The sequence below is a fragment of the Melampsora larici-populina genome (genome assembly GCF_000204055.1).
Source record: "Melampsora larici-populina 98AG31 unplaced genomic scaffold MELLAscaffold_13, whole genome shotgun sequence".
Taxonomy (NCBI): Eukaryota; Fungi; Basidiomycota; class Pucciniomycetes; order Pucciniales; family Melampsoraceae; genus Melampsora; species Melampsora laricis-populina.
The window spans coordinates 424128-449002 of NW_006768777.1; the positions used below are offsets into that span (position 1 = coordinate 424128).

Sequence of the window (24875 nt, forward strand, 5' to 3'; positions counted from 1 at the left end):
TCTGCTTTTGGTCCTTTTGTTCCATCAAACATATCAGGAGTGGCAATCTTTGTGTGGCTTAATGCAACAAATCTGGGTAAGAGGTGAGGCAAGGTATGTATTACAGGTCATTGGTGGTATTGTGGATTGTTTCATAGTTTGTAGATTCATTCCACCTCTTGGCCCTTGCCCAAGGCTAACTCTCAACTCCCTTAATCCTCTTTCAGCTTCTTCTCTCAATCAAGTTTCCTCATCTCGCCTTGCATTCAACCTATCTAACTTTTTCAATACTTCTTTCATTTGATCTGATTTTCCATCAATCCTTTGAATTCAGTCTCCTGTCCAGGTGGTGGACTGTTGGGTATTTTGAAGTCCGGCATCTTGGCTGCTTGAAAGATTGTGTTTTAAAGTTTGAGATCTGAATTCACAGTTGAAATTAAAGTTCTGTAATAACAAGCTACTGAGTGTTAAGGTTTGAGAATCTTCTGATTTCATCTTTTTAACTTGAATTGTCTTCACTTGTTGGTTTTAAAATTCTACAATGTTTCTTTTATAAATACGGCTTGAAGCTTTTGATAGTTCTTTTGCTTTCTTTCTTCTTCTTGAATTTATTAATCTGACTTCCTTTTCATTTGACTTGAATTCTTTCTTCTTGATGTTATTTTTCTTGAATCTCAAGTCAGACATAGCAATATGATAGAACTCACTAGGTGTAGAGATGCAAGAGATGAGTGTGAAGGGTCCTCTGGTTCAATAGTTAGATTGCTACATGAGGAACTCATGTCCCTCTTCTCCAGACTTCTATAGAGATATAAGTACAGTATAAGAATATCTGATGAAGCCTTATAGAAGTAGGCTCATAACATTGGCCCTGCCTACCTTTTGTGAGACCTCTGGAATTTCTGGGGCTGACCAAAGTCCCTGTGGCTGGCCACAAAGCTCTGGGACTGGGTCATTGTCTTAGTGTACACTCATAGTCATGTTGTGGGCATGGCACAATAAGTGCAAAAAAGTTGCGCCTGGTAGTGCCTCAAAGCTTCAAGATGTATAGGGGAGGGCCCCATAGTCAGTCCCCAGCTTTGTCATTCCAGCCACCCATCTCCATCAGAAATGCCTGAGGAGGACTCTGAGGAGTGTGATTAGGCTTCATCATGGTATTGAAATATTGGTTCAACAGTCTACCTCACTCTGAGCTCTTGTCACTTGACAGACAGAGTCTTGTCCAAAAGATGTAATCAAGTTGCTGTAAAAGTTTCATGCATATAGAGCTGCAGTCGACTTTCCTTTGATCTCAGCCCGAGCCCCAACCCAAGAAACACGGGTAATGGCCTACCTACCCGCCCCCCAAACCAATACCCAATAAGCCCCCCCGCGCCAGACCCCTACCCCAAACCAGTCAAAACCCAGCTCTCAGAAGCCCCCCAACCCCTATCTCAAATGTCTGAAGCCCACGGGAAGCCGGGGGTCCCCACGGATAAGATTGGGGGTTTGAGAACTATGCACCCGCCCCTGAACCCTAAGAGCATCCACAGCCGTGTGGCGTAAACCATGTCGTACGGAAATTTAGGGCAAAATCATCCACAGCCAATGCCCTAAATTTTCACGTAGCTCAGGGAATTCCCTCCGTGCAAGCCAAAATAGGCCAAATATGTTCTATTTTGGCTCGCTCCCTAAATTCATCTGTACCTCACTTCTCCCATAACTCCTGCTTCCACGACCGCACTCCCTGCAGAATATCTCCCTCGATGATCAACTAACCCATAACTCACTTCACAAAATATGCTACAAGCCGTACTGTACAACACCACGGCTGTGCATCGTTTGAAATTTATGCCTCAAACACTTGCCTACACAATCCGTGCGGCGCTCCGTACCATATGAATTTACGGCACGGCTGTGGATGCTCTAAGGCGCCCCTGATGTATTGGGGTCCCAAAAATCCTGCCCGAAGCCGCACCCCGATGGCTCGGGGCTCGGGTCACCCTCGGGCGTCGGTTCCGGGGCTCAGGCTGACTTTGATCATGATATCTCTTGTGATCTACCTTGCAATTGATGGCTAGAATTCTTTCATTGGCAACTATTCATCTTCTGGCACTGTAATACTGGCCTCTGATGGTGTAGAAGATATTTTCCTTTTTTTCTACTTTTTTGGAGGCAAAGGGCGCGCCTGTTTGAAAAAGGATGCGCCCAGCTACTGAGCACTGGCCAATAAATGCACCTTCTCATCAAGATTGTACCATTTATTGCTATGGATCCAGATTTAAGTTTTTCCAGGATTCATTCAGAATTTGGTTTCTAAAGCTGAAGAACTTGAAGTCTTAATACCAATTGGATTTTTGAAGAGCTTTATGTTTTTCAAGCAAAAAGATTATGATGGATTCTAGTGAATGCAAAATTCTAAAGCACTGACAGGAAGAAAGTGTACTTAATTTTTGCAAAAGTCCTGAGCTTCTCATCAAGCGATTTCGACCGATAGGGACCCACTTGATGAATGTATGTGTGTCCAAAACATCAAGCGATACTAGTGTGATGTTCACGGGATTGATAGCTGAGATCTCCGATGCCGATCCGATGGAAATGATAGGGAATCGAATGATGGAGAGTTTGACGATGAAGTGAAGCTGAGTGAGATGAAGTTTTGAGAAGAAGCTGAAGTTGAGTTTTGAAGTTGGGGATAGGATGATTGATCACGTGATTGAGTTGTTTGTTTTGATCTTGTTGAGAGTGAGACGCGTTAGAATTACACATGGTTACATAAGTCAAGACCTCATCAGAGTGCAGTCCCCAGCTCAACTTTCATTCTTCAATTTCTTTTTCTTTTTCGATTTCTTGTTCTTCTCATTCTCATTCTCATTTTATATTCCCACTCTTCATTCCAATTCATCTCAATCAACCTGATTTGTTGATCGACATTCTACTCAAAATACCAAATCAGTAGATCATTCTAACAAAGGGGGTCAAGTTTCATTTAACTTAATTAATCACCAGAACCACATCAAAGATGAATTCACCTTTCGCTTCCCCTTATCCACAAACACCTACTCCCGGGGGCTCTTCTAGTGCACTTCATCTAGGTAGACCACCTCTTACTTCGCTCAAACCATTTGGTTATCCAGCACAACAATTAACTACAAACAACAACAAACAGAAATCAACTCTAATTCAAACACCTCATCCATTACCACGTGGACCACATCCATTGGCTCAAGTTAGTATCATGAATTCAACTTCTCATGAACTTACTTTACCATCGAGTCATGAATCTTCATTAGATCAAGATTTGGCTGAATTCGAACGTAATCATCATCAACAACAACAACAACCTACTCATCATCAAACTAAATATTCAACTCATATTATGGATGACTTTGGTACAGAAGATGAAGATGAAGAAATGGAGGAAGAAGATGGACAAGAAGAAGATCTGGAAGAAGAGGAAGAAGATATCATAGAAGAAGAAGAAGACGAAACTCAAATCACTGAAAGTCTCGATGAAGAAACTAATAATACGGATTCAGTTTCTCTTCGTCTCGGTTTATCTTCACTCTCACCACCTGGAATCGGTCGTTTCTTACCAAATCATCGTCGATTATCTGCTGCACCAATGATAGATTCAAACGAACTTGATGATGATTTATCTTCAGTTGCTCGAGATTTCTCACGTGATCTATCAGCCCTTTCTCTTTCTCCCATCAGAAGAACTTCGGCTCCAACACCACTTAGAGCATTAGAACAGAATCGTCAACAATTTAAACCTAAACAACCTAATCATAAATCACCCACTCCGTTCAGTGGATTTGAAGGAATGGCTCAAGAACTTCGACGCGATTTAGAAAAAATCACTGGAGTGCTTGCTGATCAAAATGTTCCCCCTATTGCATCTCGCGATCAAAACAACAAACAAGCCAATACACTACGTGGTACACTAACATCAGATGGTACAGGTCGCGCTCGAAGAGTATTCGGATCAGATGATCAACCCAAGTTAAATCGACCTCACCAAGCTGGTCTCACCTCAACCCCAGTGAACATGCGATCTAAGAAACCAGTCTCGGTTCCATCACCAAATGGAGCAGTACCCCCTTTCAAACTGAATCAGAACTCTACACGACCAACTCAAACTAAACCATCAATTCAAGTTGTTGAACCTTCACCTAATTCTTATTTTCAGCCACAACAACACACTAGATTCATGCAATATACCTCTACCAATCAAGATGGATCATTGACTGCTGAAGCAAAGAAAATCGTTGGTAATTCGGTTCGGGTACCTGATGTTACTGGTCTGACGGACGCGTTGAGAAGTCCAGACAAACCTGAATTTCATAAAGGATCAAGAGCTAATGCCAAAGGATCGACCGATTCTACTAGACCAGGTGAGGGACTTTTGAATTCTAATCTGATTGATTTTTACTTTGACTGATTTCAAGACTTTGCTTGATTAAGATGCTACCCTGGATCAAGCTCTTACACTCTTAACACGTAGATTGGTAGGATTAGAAAATGAACATGTATACTGTGCAGATCATATTCAAGATTTAGAATCCCAATTACGAAAAGAGAGATCCGAAAAGAAGCGAGAAGGACCGATTTCGTCCACAGGAAATCATGAAGTACCAGTCGAAAGAATGGTACAAAAATTAAAAGTTTATACACGTAAACTTAATCAATCAATTGAATCACATGCAATAGCCTTAGAAGAGTTGAATTCGTTTAAAACTCGTCATAAACATGTGAAACAAGAAGTTGGGAATGTTAGAACTGAAGTTCGACAATGGTCAGAAGAAGTGATCGAATTGAAAAGAGGACTTGAAGGATTAACAACTGAAGTTAGAGAGATTAGATCAATGATTGAAAGTGTCATGGAAGCTAGATCTTTATCACTCAGTCAAAGTAATAAGAAATCGTGCAAAGTTCAACCCAAGGGATCAGGAATGATGAGACCTATTGGATTATCGAAAACTCAACAAGAAGTCAAACGGCATCAAGTACCTTTGAAATCTAGAATGCCAGCTGCCAGATCTCATTCTGAAATCACTCTTTTGAATGATCGAAGCGGGATAGAAGCATGGAGGTCTCAAGCTTCTTCTACACCGAGAAGTGGTCATAGTTTTATTGGGGTAAGTTCTTTTTATGATCTCTATTGGTGTATGAGAACACATTCACTGAGATTTCTTTTCTTTTGTGGGTGTGTGGATGGGTTTTAGGCAGATGAGATTGAAAGATTGAAAAAAGAAGTAGCAGAAGAACAAGCAATGAGAACTTCAACTATAGCTCATTCAAAACCAAAACCATCAACAAGAGCAGTCCCACCGGTTTCAAAACCATCACAACCTACACCTGGACCAAGTAAACCAAGCAATCCTTTACCTACAAGAATCAGTTCAGCTCCCAACCCCTTAACAACTTCAAAAACCAAAAAACCAACGACTATGAAACCCAAATCGAATGGAGGAACTGGAGGAGGATCGATTCAAATTGATCAAGAGATGAGTAGAGCAGAAGCGATTCTTAAGAACGTTCCATCTCATGATAATTCGACGTGTTCAGAATGTAGGAAAAGGAAATTACAAGCTGGAAATGGAAATGGACCGATTAGGATCAGTAGTGCACCTATTCAATTGATGAGTAAAGAAAAAGAAAAGCTTACAAGACATTCGAATGCAAAGGAAGATGATGATGAGAAAGAAAAGGTTGAACCTCAAACTGTTTTGGTTAAAATTATTCATGAAATTGAAAACGATTTTGAAATTCATCGAAAGTAAGTTTTCTTCTTTCAAACCAATTAGTGGTTGTGAAAGATAACCCGAAAAGTTTAATCAATTTAATTGTTTTGTTGGTTTTTTTTGGGAATTTTGTAGGATTTTCATTGAATTATCAGAAACTTATCAACAAATGAATCAACCTGGTATAGGTGAAGATTTAATTAAACGAAAAGTTTTAGGAATTCATTTAAAAGAAAGTGTAGATACATTAGAGAAAAAAGTAAGTGGTTTTTTTTTGGAATCCTTTTTGTTTTTGATTTGACTGACTGTTTTTCTCTTTCTTTGGGGGCTTGCTTTTGGATTAGGCTGAACAGATTCATGAGCTTTATAGGTTATTGAATTTTAAAGATATTAAACTTTAAAAGGGATTTTGGAATTAAGAAATCTTGGAATTTTGGAATCAAAGAAATAGTTTTCTTTTTTTCGGAATTAATTGTAAGAATGATAATTTGTTTGACTTGAAGATAAATATATCTATATCTTTTTTGGGTTTTTTTTTCTTTGTTTAATAATCAGTATCATTTCTTTTGATTTCTCTATTTTTTTTGACTTGATTTTGCTTGATATTTTAAAATTTATTGTGTGTGTTTTTCTAATCTTGATATTCGGATGTGTGTGTGTGTGCTATCTTGCTTGTTGTTGTTGTTATTGTTGGGTAATATATGGTAGTAGTAGTAGTAGTACAGTGTCTGTTTCAATTGATTTTTTGGGGATTTTTAAATGGATTTCTTTTGTTGAGGAAATCAAGAGTCTTACTTAAAGTTTGATTTTGGTCACCTTATTCTTTTTTTTGGCTCTGATTCACAATGATGATGCATGCTGTTGGTGTTGCTCTTACATAAGATCATCCATTAACAAATAATCAAACAAAGTGTGTGTCAGATATCCATCCATAATGTGTGAGCCACTTTGATTGACAGCATGAGTCATTACCATACACACACCTGTATAAATTGCATAACATTTCATAGGAGAAGGGGAGTGTTATGGCTGAGGTGACTAGGCAATCAGCCTAGTCTCAACCATTTTTTGGTTTAGCCCAGGGGGAAGGTCCAGGAATGTTGGACCAGGGTGGTTTCATCTTTTTGTGTTTAGCTTCATTACTGTAACTCTTAGCTGCAAGGACCCCTCTTGAGCCTGTTCTTGCCTCACAGGTGGTGACTTGCAAGATTGGGATCCACCTATGGGTCCCTCTCCTGACCACAGTAGATGGCTAACTGGTCCTATGAAAGGACAGGTACACCATAGTGGTAGAACATGCCTCAGTAGGCTAAAGATTCTACTTGCCTCAGATGAATAAAAGTGGGATTGGTAATATATCCCCTGTCTCTCACCAAACTAACTCTAACCTTGTAGGATGAATAGAGTTCTTTTTCTAACATTGTAAAAAGCATCCCAAGATCATGTCTGGTGAGTTTCTTATTTCATCAAGACTGTCTCTTGGATCTTGTACTGACTTGTCCATTTGAGGATTTACCACATGGCTTCTTGTTTCTCTTTCCATCTCTCCATCTACAGTTCCTTTTGATATATGCAGGTGTATAAGCATGTGAGACATGTTTAGGAAATTATTAATCAGATAGCTGGCTGCTGTCAAAAATTTCCATGACCTGGTAAGTTTCATCTTTGGTAGAAAGACCTGACTGGTTGCAAAACATTGTCTGAGCTTTGCAAGTTGTATGTTTTGTATCCCATGTATAGTATTTCATTCATAATCAGCTTCCTGAACATTTGCATGCAAGAAATAAATCACAGCTTCCAGAAAGAACCATCAGCTCTTTGTTTTTACTATCTTTCATGTGGAAAATCACTGTAGGATTCCCTTTTGGCATCTTGAATATTGATCTTCTGTTATACTTTTTTTATTTTCTATTATTTAGCAGCCGTCTACATGGGAGTTTGACCTCTTGGAAAGAGACAAGTTTGGGTAGCAAGGAATCACGATCAAGAGACTTTAATATGTGGACAAGTCCTGGAATCATGGATGGAGTTTTTCCATCACAGCCTATATCTGCTATAGGTTCTGATCCTCCAGAAGGCCAACAAGGAGCTCCAACATTTTCCTACTATTTAAATTGGGGATTTCCATCAAACAAGAAAGAGGTTCATGAGGCTCTTCAGAACATCCAGGAAAGCCTTCAACCGCAGAAAGACATGTACGTGATCCAGAACATTAGGGTTTATACAAAAATTGCCTTTTCTATCTGACAAAAGTTTTTCTTCTCACATTGTTAGTCACAGAGAGAGCACTAGTCTGCTGGCTGTAATTGACCAGCCATTGATTGGTCAAATTGATCATCTACAACCATCTGAAATACCTCGTCATAGAAAAGAAACAGAAGTCCCAACATTCAAAGGCATTGTTCAGTTCAAACCTCCTGAAAAAGATCAGCCAACTCATTCTGAACAATATCAGCCCACAAGCTTGGCAAGTGTGTCCAGTAGTTTCAAAAAAGACAATGGTGCACTTGAAGTCACAGACCAGGATGTTAAAGATGAGGCAATGGAACAGAAGCTCATATGTATCAATGCTGATCATATGATCAACAAGTCATTTAACTTTCCAAAGATATCTACAAAGGATTCTTCAAACAGAATGAACAAGATTTCAAAAGCCCGCATAGGAGATCCTGAAGGACTCTTAAAGGTTGCTGAAGAGCCAGAAAATGTCAATAATAATGTGATTGATATAAACACAAATCCAGACGCCCATGATAAGAGCTCATATAACGGCAGAAAAACTAATGCTAAATCGGGTGATAATGATAAGAAACTCATATCAGAAAAGGGAAAGTTTAAGGAAGAGATCACCCATGGTAAATCTTTCAACAATAAGAACCCGTTTAAAGCTTTAGAGGATTTGAATGAGTCTTTGGAGTCCAATCTAGTCAAAGGGGATATCAAATCTGGCCATAAAAAACAGGAGTTCCAGAAGACGACAGATAAATTATCACCCGGTGAAGAAGCTGCAGAAATCAACCACAAGAACGTTGATCCTAGTAAAGACATGGATGGAAAAGTTGGTCAGAAAGGGAGCAAAACTGTCAATAATAAAAAAGGTAAGAAAAATACCAAATCCAAGCAGGGAAGAAACAAAGTTGTGGACAAAGACACTACTATAGCATCAATTTATGCAAAGTTTTTGGATTCAAGTAGTCCTCCTCCATCAACAACAAATGCTGGATTGACAAGAGAAGAGCTCTTCAAGCTGAACATCAAGGAATTTTTAATGTATTGCCTGAAATTTCATGATAAGACACTTCATCTGCCAATTTTATTGGGTGATTTAGAGTTTGAATACTTGATTTCGTCTGATTATCTAAAAAGCGCAGATCGTTGGGGGCCAGCAAAGGCTGAATTTGCCACCAGGTTTGGACATTTTCGTGAAGCAACAAGGAGGATAAAATCTATTCAAACTCAATTCCAAGAAAAAAGAGTTGTATGGAATTGGAATTTAACCAAGGATCGTTTACCAAAATATGCTCAAGCTTTTGTTCAATTGCTCAGACCTGATGAAGAGTTCCCATCATTTAGGGATTCAGATCTCAACCTTTGGAATATATTCCGTGATCGAGAGAATGCATTGGAGAAACGTAGTCCTACCACCATTGAGAAGGTTGCTGGTATCTTTGGTGGTGAATATAACAAGCGCATTGTGACGCTGAGTTTGATGTCTCGTTATTATTCATCTTTTCTGGACGCGGTGATCGATAGTGGTGCTGTGAAGGAGGGGATTGACCTCCCTGTACTTATTGTGTTTGATCACTGTCTTCGCTTACAGCATGAAACTGGGCTTCAGGATGACGCTGATATGGATGATATTCAATTCAAGGCTGCTGAATTGATAGAAGCCATGAATGGAGACGTTTTGGGTTATGGCGGCACAGAATATTGCAACTCGAGTTTTGAATGGGTTATGGAATACACTAGGTTTTACCTGACCAAGGAAGGTTCAAAGATAGCAAAACTTGTCAAAGAACGTATTGCAAACTTAGCCTACCATGCTGATCGATTGGGGGTAAAGATTCCAGATGATCTAAAAAAAACTTATGATTTGAAATCATTCAAAGGTTTAACTCTGGGTGAAATATTACTCAGCACTTTCGCTGCTCTGGATCTTGATATCCTGGTCAAATTGAAAAATCTTTTGAACTTGAATCAAGTTCCAGGGGCAACAACCCGAACCAAAACCCTGAAAAACAAACAAACCGGGATAATCGGAGAATGGGGTAGCATTAAAGACGAACTATCACTTAATGCGTTTAGCATAAAAAGATATTGTGATTTAAGAGGTGAGATTATAAGTGGCTTGGAGGCTTATGTCAGGAATAAGGATCTGGACCGCTTGTTGTGAGTCTTCAGGAATCCGTTATTAGCTCATCGATTCCAGATTTTGTAAAAATCTTGTCTATCTATTCAAATCTCAACAAAACTTCATATCTTGTACATACATACTCTGGATAAAACAGATCCATCCCCAAACCTCGACGCGTCCCTCAGTCTTGGCTACATTTTTTTTTCGAAAACGATTGAATCGCTATTAAAAAAATTAATTGACTCCTAATCTAACGCTTTATGATGTGAAGTTGAATGGGCTCAGCAAGAATCTTGAAACCTTGCATGACGAGGGCTTAAAGTGAGAATTATTGTTCATGTATCGAAAATGAATGAAAGTGGTGAAGTAGTGAAGCAGAGACACCAGTCAGAGTGCGTGATTGGATTGAAAATGAGAAGTTGAAGTAGGGTGGTGTGGTTTATGGTTTATGGGTTTTGGGTTTTTGTTAAGTTGTGTTCAGGGCTTAAGATTAAGTTACATAAGTGATATGTAATAATTTTTCGATCTTTCCATGGTTGTGAGTCGCTGATTAGCTTCTTTCCTTTACGAAGTCAATTACCATCGTTAACTTATTCCAATTCAGATTCCTTCACTTATATTACTGTTCATGAACTAAACCTCCTCAAGTGTCTCTTTGGAAAACTTACTGATCAAAACAACAGTTCATGTCCTCGAGTGTGCCGGGGCAAGGAGGAGAATCGCCTACATCAAATCAGAATGCCACTTTTGTTAGTCCTCTTAACGGTTCTCGATTGGATTCTCCTTCCTATCCTCAGCCTCTCTCTGGTTACCAATCGATTGGAGAGATTACCAAATTGCCACAAACTCTTTCCACCTCGAAATCGTCTCAGCCCATGAATCATCATCAACTTTCGACCAACACCCCTCGATTACCTGACCTCGATCTTACCCCTGCACAGATGGCTTCTCCTTCTCCCCCCTTCGCTTCTCCCAGTCACGTATCTCATCAAGATGTAACTTCTAGTAAAGTTCCATTTCTCATATCTATATTCCCGAATTCTGCCAGCCCTTTCTTCGCTATGGGTCTCAGGTAACTTATCTTCTGTACCGATACCCATTTCTTCCACAGAGAAGTCGGTGTCTACAGCTTTGTCTCTTGAAGTCTTTCCGCCAGTTGTCCTTGATCCATTGCCAAAGGAAAAAATGAACTACCGCTGCACGTATGACCCTGCTCTGGACAACAGCGTTGTTAAGAAAAGTGCAGGCCCTCTGTGGGTTAATATCTTCATTCATTCTGTCATCCTCTTCTCTTTTAGCTTCAACTCTTTCACTAACTCGCTTTGGCGTGTTGGCCGAGCTAGGTTTCGATACAATGGCTGATGCTTCGATTACATGAATTTGTCCAGATATCGTCATTTTAAGCCTCCAGGGACAATAATCTCAAGACCTGAGAAAGATCCACGTCTTAAACTTGCCTATCCATCTCCGCTCTCGGTGCCTCCAGTCACGGCCTCTCACAAATCTTCTCTCATCGCCGGTCTATCAAGGTCTTCTAAAGGAAGGCAAACGTTTCGTTCTCAAGTTGAGAAATTGCAACCTTACGCGTTTGACAAAAACAGCTTTGGTCCACCACCACCCCCGCCCCCTTGCGCGATCCTGATCACTGCGCTCAATCCACTGGTAACTGGAGAGCAAGTGCGAAATCACTTTGTAAAATTCGGCCGAGTAGCAGAATGCGAAATTAAGCTGGACCCGCAAACAGGTGGTTCATTGGGTGTCTGTTGGCTCAGATTTGTAAATGACGTCAGTAACCCGTATGACGGATCCTCAAAAGACTCTTTTGTCAAGAAAAGAACATCGTCCGCAAATGGTGGCCGAGGCATTCAGGATGGTCATCAAAGCGCACTCGAGGCTATAAAAAAGTCTAATGGCGCACGTATCGGGATCATGTTAACCGCTGGCCCATCTCAATCGTCCTCCATGTTCAGAAAACCCCCAAAAAATCAAGCGAATCTGGGTATCAAATGCGAGATGGATGGTACTGGATCGAAATGTACCAAAGCGGTTGAACGTGCTCTCCTGAAACTTTATCCACCACCTCCGACCCGGTCATTGATTCCTCCTGAGATTTCCAATCACTCCGAATCATCACATCAACAGTCACTTGATACGAGCGCCGTGTTTGATCACCCCGAACCCAATGGAAGGAACCCCACGCCTACTATCTCTGCTCCCTCAAGGCCCGAATCCTATCAGTCGCCGGTGACGAATAGATCACCAAATCACTCAGCCAAACCTTTTGAGGTTTCCAAGTTTACTCCTCTTCCACCCTCAAGCTCCAGTACGCCAGCCTATGCAGCTATCCCGTCTACCTCTCATTTGAACCCGTCACCAGCGTCTACATCATCGGTCGTTCATCCCACTGCTCGGGACCCGAAATCTCTACTTCAAGGTCCCAGGCAGCACCAATCGCACCTTTCAACACCAGAAGTACCGGAAACCGGACCACTTCCTACGATGCCCTCCGCCATGCGTCACAGATTGGCTACTCATCACGTAGGGGCACCACTCCGCACCGAGCCTCACGGATCAGAGTCCGACTTCCCATCAGACAAATTCAAGTTCATCACTCCTATCTCTAACACCCCACTGCCTTCTCAACCGCATCCCAACGGCACGCCAGCAGAAAGCTTTCCAGTCTCGCGAATGCCCATGGCTCTCAAGACCAGTCACTACATTAAACAGGGGCAAGTTAACTCTGGGCCCGTTCGGGGCAAGATAGCTGTTGGCTTTGTCGCGGCTGCTCAAAACGCTGCTATCGCTGCAGCCAAAAAAGCTGGGATTCAGCTTCCATCACCAGCCGCGAGCAGTATGTTTCCCGGCTCTTTTGTCCCGGCCTCTTCCGGAGCTACTGATCCACACATCCGGCGGGGGGCATCAAGTAGCACGCAATTGCGGAAGGATCGGTCGGAAGAACCAGAGGGTGACGACTATGACGACTCGGAAAGTGAGGACGAAGACGCTCAGGCTGAAAGGCTCAAGGAGGCTGAAAGGGAAGCTCTGATTGCAAGTCGAAAAGGTTACGCCACCAAACTCGCTCCACTGTCAAGTGAAACGCACATCCAGAAGAGTTATCACGCATCTACCTACTTGCCTCACCGGACGGTCAAGGCTGACCAGCCTGTTGGGTCATCCGAACCTTCCGATCTTGCGAAGCTATCCGTACTTTGGCCGAATAACTTCATTGGTGTTGACAAGTTGATCAAGCTTGAGATTTTGAAGAGACTTTCCATCAACGGACTTCTTTTCTTGACCATCAATCGTGTTGAACTCAGCAAAATTGATATGTGGACAAGAGTTCCACAGGGCCCCGCAGAACTCAAGGAATACCTTTCGGAATTCGGCACCGTTCAGGTCTGTCATTCCTGAACCCTTTATCTTCCCATTTTGCACGTGATATCTCTTGTTCCATTTCTTTCTTTATGGGTTTGTCGATCAATCTTCTCCATCCTGATGCGATTGTATCAAATCATTGCCTTTTTTTAAAAAAATCAAGCGTTTGGCTGATACCGCTCTGCGCTTTGGTCTTGCTCTGTGTGGTTTGTGAACTCCTTTACATTCGTCTTGTGCAGGTGATGACCGATGGTCAAATGTGGTATATCACTTTCGAAGAATCTACTTTCACCGAAAAAGCCTTCGAGTATGTGAACAACACTCTCTTTATGGGTACAAAACTTCCGTGTGAAATCCATCAACCGATCACAAATGAGGAATATCAATTCTTGTATGATAACAAGCTTCAAGCGCTTCCGCCTCGTCCTCGCTTATCATCAGTCACAGTCCCAGAGGTCAAGCCCACCTTCTCGAGACCATCACCTCCAAGGCAATCACCTCCGAGACGATCATCACCGCAGCCACTTTCTGACGAGGACTTAATCACACGGGCAACCAGTATAATTCTAGCTGAATTGCGAGCAACATTCATCAAAGACCTCAAGAATCGCATAGTCTCTGGCAAGGTTTGGGATTATCTGAAAGAAGATCAAGAAAAACAATTACACAGGGCCCCTCCGGTTGCTGCTCCTACCCCTCTACCTCCCTCAGTATCAACCAGCAATGAGAAAAACGGATTCTCACTTGATGCTCATCAAACACCATCTTTGATGAAGTTGCCTTCTTTTGCTAAAAGGAAACCCGCTACTAAGCTTAGCGATCGAAGAATCTCGACCACTACCTCTAATCCACTTCCAAGCTTGAACGAGAGCTCTACTACATATCCTTACGAATCCGCATCTGAGGCTAGCCGTCCTTTACTGTCCAGGCTAGTTGAAGATGATGCTACTTCTGTAGCGTCCTCAGATCAACATGCACAGGGTCCAGATATGCGGGAACCACTTCAAGACGACGAGGTGGACTCGATGAAGGTCATATCCGACGACGACGAACATCGGTCTTCCTACAGTGTCGCATCAACTCAGGTTGTGATCCCTGTGAGTAAGGTGGTCAAAAAGAAGGTCCGGAAGCGGTTCAAGAAGGCGGTAACATTTACGAGTAGCGAGGAAGAAGACGAGGAGGAGGTCAAGCCTAAGTCAGATTGGAAACGGTCCAAGCACGCTCATAAACATCAAATTCCTGAGGTCATCTTGAAGCACGCTAGTACAAAGCTTTCATTATCTTCTATCCAGAAGACAAGCCAGCAGCTTGGCTCGCAGTCGCCGCTTCACGAGAAAGTGATGGACGAATCCTCACACTCGCCTCATGAAGATGCCTCGATTTTTGCTCCCACCGTCACCCAAAGTTCTCCTCAAACTTCCCTTACACAACCGGATCACCTCTTACCACCGTCTCACGATGAAGATGATCTCAATCCTCGACCCAATAAAAAACAAAAACGTACTGTGAAACGTAAATATCAGAAGCTAGACAAACCGCCAAACGCTTATGAGCATGGGGTGGCAGAAGATGAAGAGGATCTATATTATGTGAAGTTGGTATTGGAAAGGATAAGAGCAGGTCAAAGCCCACTTCCACCTTCTCCAACTACCACAACCACACCCGCAGAGATATCAGGCTCTCCGAACAAAGTAGGCAGTAATATGCCGGTGGCACGAGTGGTATCTAGACTTACTGATCAAGATCAAACCGAGGATGACGATGACGAGAAGACACCCCCAGGAAATTCATTAATACCACATTCAACAGGTTCTTCACGAACTGAAGGATATTATCATATAACTTCATCTCAGAAAGCATCATATTTACCTCAAAGAAATAAAGCGATTATAGATGTAGGAGCGATCACAAGCTCAAATCATCAAAATACAATGGCTTTAGCTGCTTCTAGATCTACTAGAGTCAATTCTAGAAGGTTTGTAATCAATATGGAACAAAATAAGAAAGCAACAGGGGTTTCGTTGGTTAATACGGCTGATGCGGTGGCTGATGTGTTGAAGTTTAATCAATTAAGAACAAGGAAAAAACAACTTAAATTCGCTAGATCTCCCATTCATGACGTATGCATTGAACTTTTTCTTTATATTTTTCCTTGAAGATTATCTTAAGGCTTTGAACTGATTTGTTTGTTTTTGTTTCTTTCTAGTGGGGTTTGTATGCAATGGAAATGATACCAGTGGGTGAAATGGTAATCGAATATGTTGGAGAGGTAATTAGACAAGCAGTTGCTGATCGTAGAGAAAAAGCATATGAAAGAATGGGGATCGGGTCTAGTTACTTATTTAGAGTTGATGATGATTTAGTTGTGGATGCAACTAAGAAAGGTAACCTTGGGTACGTTTCTATACAACCTTGTTTTTTTCTTTGAACAGATTAGATTTACTTATCAGGTTTGGTTTTCTTTGGAGGATTTAGTCGATTGATTAATCATTGTTGCGCACCTAATTGTACGGCCAAAATTATTACGATCAATGGTGAAAAGAAAATTGTGATTTATGCTAAAGCAACCAGTCAGTTTTTATTCAAGCTACCAACTTGTTTTCTTTCTTTGCATAAAGACAGGTCAAGGATTTGAGAATTTTGAAAGCTGATTGATTTCTTTTGTGGGTAGTTGAACTTGGTGATGAAGTCACTTATGATTATCATTTTCCAAAAGAAGATGTTAAGATCCCATGTTTATGTGGTTCTTCAAAATGTAAAGGAACTCTGTAAGTGGACTCAAGATTTGTGTTTTCTGATTTTTTTTCTTTGAAACAAAATCATCAGATATCCTTCAAAGAGCTTTATGATGAAGTTAACTAACGTTGAACTTTTTTGATATGAATAGTAATTGAAAGCGTTCATTTCACTTTGAAATGTGTTTTGCTTTGTTTATGTGGATCTTTTAGTTGGATGATTTCTTAGAGAAAGAGTTTGTAATTTATTTATGTTGAGAAAGTAATACTTAGTCAAAATGTATATTGTTTATGTGAAATCAGATTAATTAAATAGAAGAGAATGAAGAAGATCTCATCAAAGGAAAAGAAAAGATACTTTTCTTGACCAAGTGGATAATCTTGTGACTTTTAACTCTTTGAGGTTTTTGTTGTAGATAGAGAGAAAAAGGGAGATGAAAATTGTAAGTAGGCTTTGTTTGATTAAGAATTCACTGTTTTTCTCATGGGGGTTTGACATTGTTTGTGGTTCTGTTTTTTGGTTTTTTAGACAAAAGACTTGAGCTTGGAAATCTTAATTTATTGTCTACATAGTTGATCAATCAAGAGATGAAAAGTAATTCATTCATAACTTTAATATCACGTAAATGATATCATTGATTCAGATGATTGGTTTTTACTTGTGGAAGAGTGATGACTTGCGATAAAATTCAACGTTTTTGGTTGCTTGATTCAGCCGAGACTTTAAAGGGCAGTGTGGGTTGTTTGTCACAATTAAATAGAAAATTGTTATCTTCCTACCCACCTACAAGCTCGTTTTGTGGATTGGTTGATTGAATTTAAACACAACTGATCTTCCAACCAAAGTGCTAAATCATAAACTTTTGATGGAATGACGACTAATCATCTTTCACCTGATTGTGAATTTAATTTGATTAGATCTGATTTTGAATAATTAGTTACCATTAAGAATGAATGAAAACTTCAATTTGAATTAGATCCATTGTTCAGCAGACTTTCTTTATGATGGTTTGGTGTTGTTGGTGTTGTTAAGTTTTATGGATTAGATCAATTGATAAGAACTGGACTTGATGAATGTTGTGTTCCCATTTTAGTTTCATATTGATTGGATTGGTGAGATGTTAGAATTGTTGAGGAATGCCAAGGGCTCAGGCTGCTTGCGCGTGTTGTCAACTGCCTGGTCAGTCTTGTTTGTGCAGGTGACAGGAAAGCAAGGTTAAAAGTGAGTGTAGTGGGGGAGGCCGCTTTAGGTGCTGTGTCAAGTGCTTTTTTAGTGACATCGGAAGACACTATAAGAAAAGGTTGAAAGGGGTCCGGTAAGTGCCTTAGTGGGCTCTCGTGATGTGCGTCTGGGCAGGCTAATGGTGCAACTTGGCTGGAATGGGAGAGAAGAGGGGTGAGGGCAAGATGGTTTGAACATCGGGTGGAACAGGTAGTGGAAGTATCATTAAGTGGAAGAAGCTCTGAACTGTGGGTGATAACGTCCAGGGATTAGTCTTAGACCAAGGGCGGACCATATGGGGAACACTACTGTACTAAGTAGAAGTATAAGTATAGGTCAGTAGAGGGGTTGGTAGTTGGGTTCTAAGAGCACCCACTATGGTTGCGGTAACGAGGTGATTTATCGTAACTTTACCGCTAAATTGCACACAGGTCCACTATGGGCCTGTTTTACACTTGCGGTCCCTACGACTGCATCAAATTTTGCATCGCGCTTGTTCAAATCTACGAAAGCTTAAAACTTGATTTATCGTAGGATTTGACGCATCCAATCGGTCAACTGCCATCCAATGTTCCATCTGCATCCCTCCAGCTTTGCACACCTTCAATCCTCCCTGTCCCCTCAAGATCCCAGCTTGTTAAGATTAGCTGTTTACTCTGAACTTGCTGAAAAGGTATTTTTTTTTGAAAAAAAAAGTGATCTCGCGGGATCGATTTCACCGAGATCAAACAAGAGGTGAGAAAGCTTGTTGGCTAGTTTCTTGTCAACAACTGAAGACTTCACTTTGGTTCTTTCTAGTCACCAAGGTGGTCATCAGCATAGAGGTGAGCTGGGTGAGGTGCAGTAAGATAGTATAAGTCAGTTCATGATTTTGCCATAGAGTGTAGAGTGTCTTAAGAATGCGTTATTGTTGGTAAATCACTTGTTACATCAATCCGTAGTGGATTTCATGCGTTTACCAACTTAGGTAAAACACGCGTGATTAAATTTTGCGCTCAGGAACGCAAAATTTACGATAAATCACCCTCATGATAGTGGGTGCTCTAAGGGTATAGGTCAGTTGGATGGGGAAATGGGGAAATTAACGCTGAGGAGTGAGAACTGTTGGCAAGAACATTTCATAGATTGCATAAATCAATCTGAAAAGGATTTTTTTGAAAAGTTAAATTGATTTCTCCATTATCACATTTGATCATAGCTGATTACCAGAAACTAAGGTATATCATCTAATTTTTCAAGGGAAGCTTCTATTGTAACCTCACTCTTACTCAGGTCAATCTGACTGGACTCCTCATCCAATCCAACAACATGAGACAAACACGCACAATTGAGCCTGAGGATTCTATTTTGAATGAATCATCACTAGCAAATCTCTCTTGGATGAAAGGACCTCGGCTATGCACATGTCAGTGGAACCGGACACTTAATAAATTCGCCCCCCTGGCCACACGATGGTCTTTTACCTACACATGAAGGTGTTCCTGTCTTACACTTTGCAATAGCTGGGCCACACTTGGGTATCTTTGGTCTTGGTGGTTCCTTATGGCTGTTTCCTGTTGGCATCCTTTTGCCTTCAGCAATGGGTGCAATAATTGCAATGAGGCTCAAAAATACCGCAAGGAGTTTGAGAGACCATTGAGACATCTAGCGCAAATAAACGTGAAAACTGCATGTCAACATTTACAAGTTGCCAAAAAATTATTTTGTAAGACTTCAAAAACTGACCATCTTAATATGGTTTGGATTTGACGAGTTCCGTTCTGAGGATAATAGCTTCAGTGAAAATCTTATTCTGGAGGAGCAAAGGGGTTTCAGAGGGAAAAATTAGGTGAGGTAAGTAATTGACTATAAGAGTAAGTAAAAAGATAAGGGAGTAATCACAAGGTATATTCTGTGATAGCTGATTGATTTTTGCATTGTCACCGTGACACCTCTCGCATTCCGTAGATAATGATGGGAACTTTGAGCTTCAAACAGAGCGCTTTTATCTGGCAAAAGTAAGCCTTTTAGAGACGGTGAATCGTGATACTCACCTCTGAACAGCCTTTGGATTTACTTCGGTCGCACTGTAGGCATACCCACTCTTAATGACTGGTGGTCACGTTTGCACGTTTTCACAATCATGAGAGCCCGCATCGGGGGTTGGTTCACATGGATCCACGAGATCATGGTCGCTGGGCTCGGATCCTTCCTTGAACAGTTCACGACAAGGCGGGCCTTCTTGTCTTCATGGTGTAAGTGCCGATGACGAGAGACTGTTTAACATGGGGAGCTCATTATGTAGCCCCTCGACTGAGGAGCGTGTTTCATTTCCGTAGTCACAGAGCCTATCAGTCGGGGTAGTCGTTAATTTAGCGAGAGGGACTTTGTTAAGTTAAGGGTAGTCGTCTTGAAGCAATTTTCTTGGCAACATCACTTCGAATCATTGTGATCAGCTACATGAGTGTACGAAGTAAACTCAACAAAGTCCCTTAGAGCATCTCCAACGCGCCTGAATCTGAATGACTCATACAGGTAATTTATTTCTTCAGCTGGACAGCTGTATTTCTTTTTCAGCAACATGTCAGGACAGGTCCCTCCAGCGCACAATCTGAACTTCATTCTCAATTCCTCTTGAGGTTCAACCCACGTCGCCCATAGCACCTTTTGGTCCAGACGTGAGCTTTCACCTACGTACTAGGTTGATCGTACCCTATCGTACCAACCTTGCTCAAATTACGAGGTTGGTTTGATCGAATGATCGCGCAAACATTGTGTTTGCTCACCACACAGCATGCTTGCCTCAAACTATTATGGCTGATTCCGCTGTTGGAGCGCGGATTTAAACGCCTTGTCCCACATTTTACGGTTGCTCTCATCTGCTGCAACTGGCCGCTGAGTAATCGTAATACTGCTGTCATTGATATATATATGATTTAAATTCACCTGTCTTTTGCCCCCCTTGCCCTCCGTTATTTTCTGCCCTCTTCAACTTTGTCCATATCCATATAACTCTTTGTTTCATCAATAAACAATATACATTTCATTTTGTCCATATTGACTCTATAAATCATATCCAACTGCACTTCGCTAGACAAATCCATTTCAGCCTTTGATCTCCATGGCCATCACTTTTGTCAGCCTGAGACCTAAAACAGGTGGCTTTATGAGAATCATAGCTGAATAAATGTGTGCTTGCAATTGGTATTGAGGCTTTGTTACAGTATCTTACTGAAGTAAATTCGAGCCTAGAAGGTGAAGGTTGGTATTATTCGCACAAGGAGTGCAAATAGATTAAGAACCTAGTACTCACAATTATATTTGGTGATATAATTTGTGGTCTTCTTCAGACGGGTACGTTAGTACACCTGTCTCAGGGTAGATCTACTTCTACTTGAATTGATAAGCGTAACTTTATCAAAATAAGATCTGTGAAGATGTTCGATGGAAGATTATAGATTCAAATGTGATCATTAAAACATTGAGACTTTATAGAATCAGAGCAATAAAACAATAACGGATTTTAAAAGAAACCACGGTATACATGAAAAGAAGAAAGGTATCAAAGATGCATTTCTAATTTAAAAGTGTTCGGCTGGGGTTGGTTGTAAAAGGTTATAGAGTTTTACGGTCTAATGGTTTAAAGTGCAGGTTTATTATATGATGATCCTCTTTCTTGAAATGTGTGTAAAACCACTACTTATATATCATGGTGCATATCTCTTTGTGATCTAACACACAAGGGATTGTTGCATGCGTTCATAAGGGTCCTTTTGTAACCAGTGTGATGTTACTTGTTCCTGATCCCTTAGTCACATTCTTGGAATGTAACTAGGCTCAAGGAAACCTTCTTTGAGATCAGGGTCTCCTGAACTTTGAGTATGTCATCATGGATTCTTTCAAGATGATGTACGTATGTATTGATATCATAACTATCAATGTTTACATAGGCTATGTTGTTGATACTTATGACTGCCAATGGGAGTATTGCCAAGATACTCCTCATGGCTGACAACTTTACTAGAATTCATCGCTCAATTCCAGGTTGTGGCTTCACTTTGCGCTCAAGCTGTTTCATCCCTGTCTACCTACCATTCAGACATGCTGTGTGCTTTAATTGCTTTAGAAGATACTCAGGAACCTGGTGGAGCAGGTGGTTCCCAAATCAGCCGTTCACCTAACTTACGTCGTGATTCACAGGCAGGTCATGCCAGGCTGATGCGTGATTACTTCGGTGAAACTCCGTGTGTATGGCGAAGGTCTGTTTGGTATACCGAGCCAAGGACGAATGCTCCCGTATGTGCTTTAATTGCTTTAGAAGATACTCAGGAACCTGGTGGAGCAGGTGGTTCCCAAATCAGCCGTTCACCTAACTTACGTCGTGATTCACAGGCAGGTCATGCCAGGCTGATGCGTGATTAAATCTGCATTATTAATCATTTCGTGCATTAAGTGCAATCATTTTTCACTTTGGAGAAACACATTATATTTGCAGTGTGTTGAGGCTCTTGGCGAGCATGATGTTTACTTCACCCAGCGTAGCAATGCCCTTGGTGAGTGCTCACTTTTTTTTTCAACAAGGTATTCAATTGCTGATTATGACCAAGTCCAGGTTATATGGGAATCTCTCAGTACCAGAAATGCACAGCTGCCATCCACCAGCTTGCTTATGGGACTTCGGCCAATCAACAAGACGAGTACTTGCGTCTTGGCGAGTCCACCTCAATTGAATGTCTACTTCGCTTCTGTAGTGGTATCATCCAGCTTTTTAGTGCTCACTATCAACGCAAGCCCAACACCAACGATGTTGCAAAGATAACCGCTGAAAATGCTGAAAGAGGCTTTCCTGGTATGCTCGGATCCCTTGATTGCATGCATTGGGAGTGGGCAAACTGCCCCAAGGCCCTGCAAGGTCACTACTCGGGATGGTCTGGTACTCCAACTCTTGTTCTTGAGGCCGTAGCCACTCAAAATCTCTGGATTTGGCATTCTTTCTTTGGCTTACCTGGTTTTTTAAATGACATCAACGTTTTGGAATGCTCAAACCTCTTCGACGAGTTGTCGCTAGGATTAGCGCCCGCGGTCAACTTTGAGGTCAACAGGAACCGGTACAACACTGGTTATTATCTTGCCGATGGAGTCTATCCCAGTTGGTCCACGTTGATAAAAACTTTCAGCGCCCCATCAACGCCCCAATTGTCGGTATGTAATGTTTCTGTTTTATATTTAAGGCTCACTCACTGCTAAACTTGACTGATTTTCATCATTTACTCCAGAAGTTTGCTAAAGCTCAAGAATCCGTTTGCAAAGATGTGGAACAAGCTTTTGGAGTCCTGCAAGCCCGATTCCACATCATTACCACGGCAGCAAGGATGTGGCAACCAAGCTCTCTCGCCCTGCTAAAGAATGCGTGCATTATCCTTCATAACATGATCATTGAAGATCAAGGTCATGCTGGAGTTGAAGATTTAGAAAGTGCAGAATTGATGGCTCCACCACATCTCCAGCGACCTCCGGGTGTCACAGCGGGTTTCATTCAGAGGTGTGAGGCTTTTTGTTCATCTGATGCTCACATGGCTTTAAGTGATGACTTGATCAAACACATCTGGAACCACGTACCTGTGGATGATGGAGCAGTTGGAGTTTAGATCCCTCAGTGTGATTGATTTATATTTGTCTCTTTACACTCAATTTGTTTGGTCAAACTTTTTATTTCTTGTATATGTTTGTGATCGCTTTCTCTGCTCTCTTGCACCGGCTTGTATTCTTTTCTATGTCACTCGTTTTCTTTCACGCCTGTTTCCTTATGATTAAACCATGTGAAATATGAACGGCCATTCATGCTATACACAACTTTATACAAGTTTATACAAATAAAGCTCAGCAGCCAAAAAGATTTAGAACACTACTTAACGTATATGACACTGGCAACACGGCGGTCCAGGTATTCCCACTTTGCGTCATGCGGAAATTCCGCACCAAATACGTTGCCAAGATTGTTCTCGCAAATGTAACACACTGCACGTTTCTTGTCACCTTGGTTCTGAAGATAGGGACCTTTGTATTTGGCAAGTTGGTAAAGAGATTGTTGCAAATTGGGAAATGCATCTCATCGTTTCTTCTGATTAATCAATATGACATCGCGTCTTGCCTTTTCCATTTCTTCTTTTTGTTTATGTTCTTCAAGTCGCAATCAACGTCGGATTGATGCGGTACTGACATGTTTTGCATCATGGGGTTGCTTGGTTGCTATATGAGCAAACAAGAACCAGGTAATCAGTTAGGACGACTTTGAGAAGATTATCAATGTAATAACCCACCTCCTGTCTCAGAGCTTGAGTTTGATAGACGTGTTTGCCTTTGGAAGTACCGGATTGTTCGTGGGCTCATGTAGTTAGAACAGATCCAACACGCTGGATGAGTCACATTTCGAAACGATGATCAGCTCTATGTGTTGCTGGCACAATAGTGGTCAGGCATACCTTCCTCATGCTCTCTCGCAGGTCAAAGTCCCCATAGATTTACATTGTCACATATACGAGGGTAAGGTACGACACAAGCATTAGACATGTTGTTGCAAAGGAGGTGATGATGTGGAATGATGAACAGAACTAATCAAGGTCAATGAAAGATTGGCAAAAGAGCCTTGAAAGAAAGAAGGCGCACTTGATTTTATACCCTTTCATGAGCGCAGATGAAGTTAACCTGGTTAAACTATTGCAGCATTTCATCAAATGGCTGCGATTGTATAATCAAATGCGCCATGATGATTTCCTCGATTTGAAGTATGATAGTTTCAAAAGTAGAGTATACTAATGTTACCATCACAACATAATGAATGAACGTGTTGAAAGTAATACTCACATGTAATGGATCACAAATAACAGACCACACACACTCAGAAACCGTTGTAAGAAAGATGAAATAATCACATGAAGTATAACATAATAATCACACGTAAAGGAGAAAGTATAGCGCACAAAAAATAACAGACAGACCGGAGACACACAAGTGAAACTACATCTTCTCATCCAAATACTGGAAATAAGACACCAACTACTGATCCTCAGCTTCGCGGAGAGCACGTGCAGCTGATATTATCCTACCACGCCTTGCTTCAATCTCGGCCCGCGTAGCATTGTCAAGCCCAGTGGTGTTAGCAGTGAGAATAGAGAAATCAAGCATTGACTGCAAGGTGTTCTGGGCTTCTCGGCCTTGACTCGCTATTTCCTTGGTTGCAGTGACCACTGAATTCGAATTTTCAAGCATTTGCGGCAGGATCTCTTCGGCCAGGCTAGATCAGCCGCGTTTTGCCTGATGTTTGGCTTGCTTAGATCATCTTTGGCAAGCTGTCCAAATCGGAACCCAAATCCATGTCGGTGTAGGAAGAATCAAGTTTTGCTTTGGATTGACCACAGTGTTCAAGGTAGAAAGGATTTTGTTGCCATTTTGGTGAGTACTTGACCACATTATAACTTGACATATTGGTGAAAGAGACTTTGGTA

The 24875-nt window shown here is 41.3% G+C and overlaps 4 protein-coding genes across 4 annotated transcripts; 3 read left to right on the plus strand and 1 right to left on the minus strand.

Moving 5' to 3' along the window:
- Positions 1-2980: 2980 nt before the first annotated feature.
- MELLADRAFT_85178 (uncharacterized protein) lies at positions 2981-6106 on the plus strand (the record flags this gene model as incomplete). Its single annotated transcript, XM_007408584.1, has 5 exons — positions 2981-4355; positions 4426-5099; positions 5187-5740; positions 5841-5964; positions 6050-6106. 5 exons carry the CDS (start codon positions 2981-2983, stop codon positions 6104-6106), a joined length of 2784 nt encoding a protein of 927 aa, XP_007408646.1.
- Positions 6107-7349: 1243 nt separating this feature from the next.
- MELLADRAFT_105338 (uncharacterized protein) lies at positions 7350-10098 on the plus strand (the record flags this gene model as incomplete). The annotated part of the gene is made up of 3 exons (XM_007408585.1): positions 7350-7357; positions 7625-7900; positions 7980-10098. 3 exons carry the CDS (start codon positions 7350-7352, stop codon positions 10096-10098), a joined length of 2403 nt encoding a protein of 800 aa, XP_007408647.1.
- Positions 10099-15365: 5267 nt separating this feature from the next.
- MELLADRAFT_74594 (uncharacterized protein) lies at positions 15366-16485 on the plus strand (the record flags this gene model as incomplete). Its single annotated transcript, XM_007408586.1, has 5 exons — positions 15366-15554; positions 15641-15828; positions 15910-16004; positions 16106-16202; positions 16322-16485. The coding sequence occupies 5 exons, from the start codon at positions 15366-15368 to the stop codon at positions 16326-16328; spliced, it is 576 nt and encodes a 191-aa protein (XP_007408648.1).
- Positions 16486-18786: 2301 nt separating this feature from the next.
- Positions 18787-19119, minus strand: MELLADRAFT_124480 (uncharacterized protein; the record flags this gene model as incomplete). Its single annotated transcript, XM_007408785.1, has 2 exons — positions 18787-19035; positions 19117-19119. The coding sequence occupies 2 exons, from the start codon at positions 19117-19119 to the stop codon at positions 18787-18789; spliced, it is 252 nt and encodes an 83-aa protein (XP_007408847.1).
- Positions 19120-24875: the final 5756 nt, after the last annotated feature.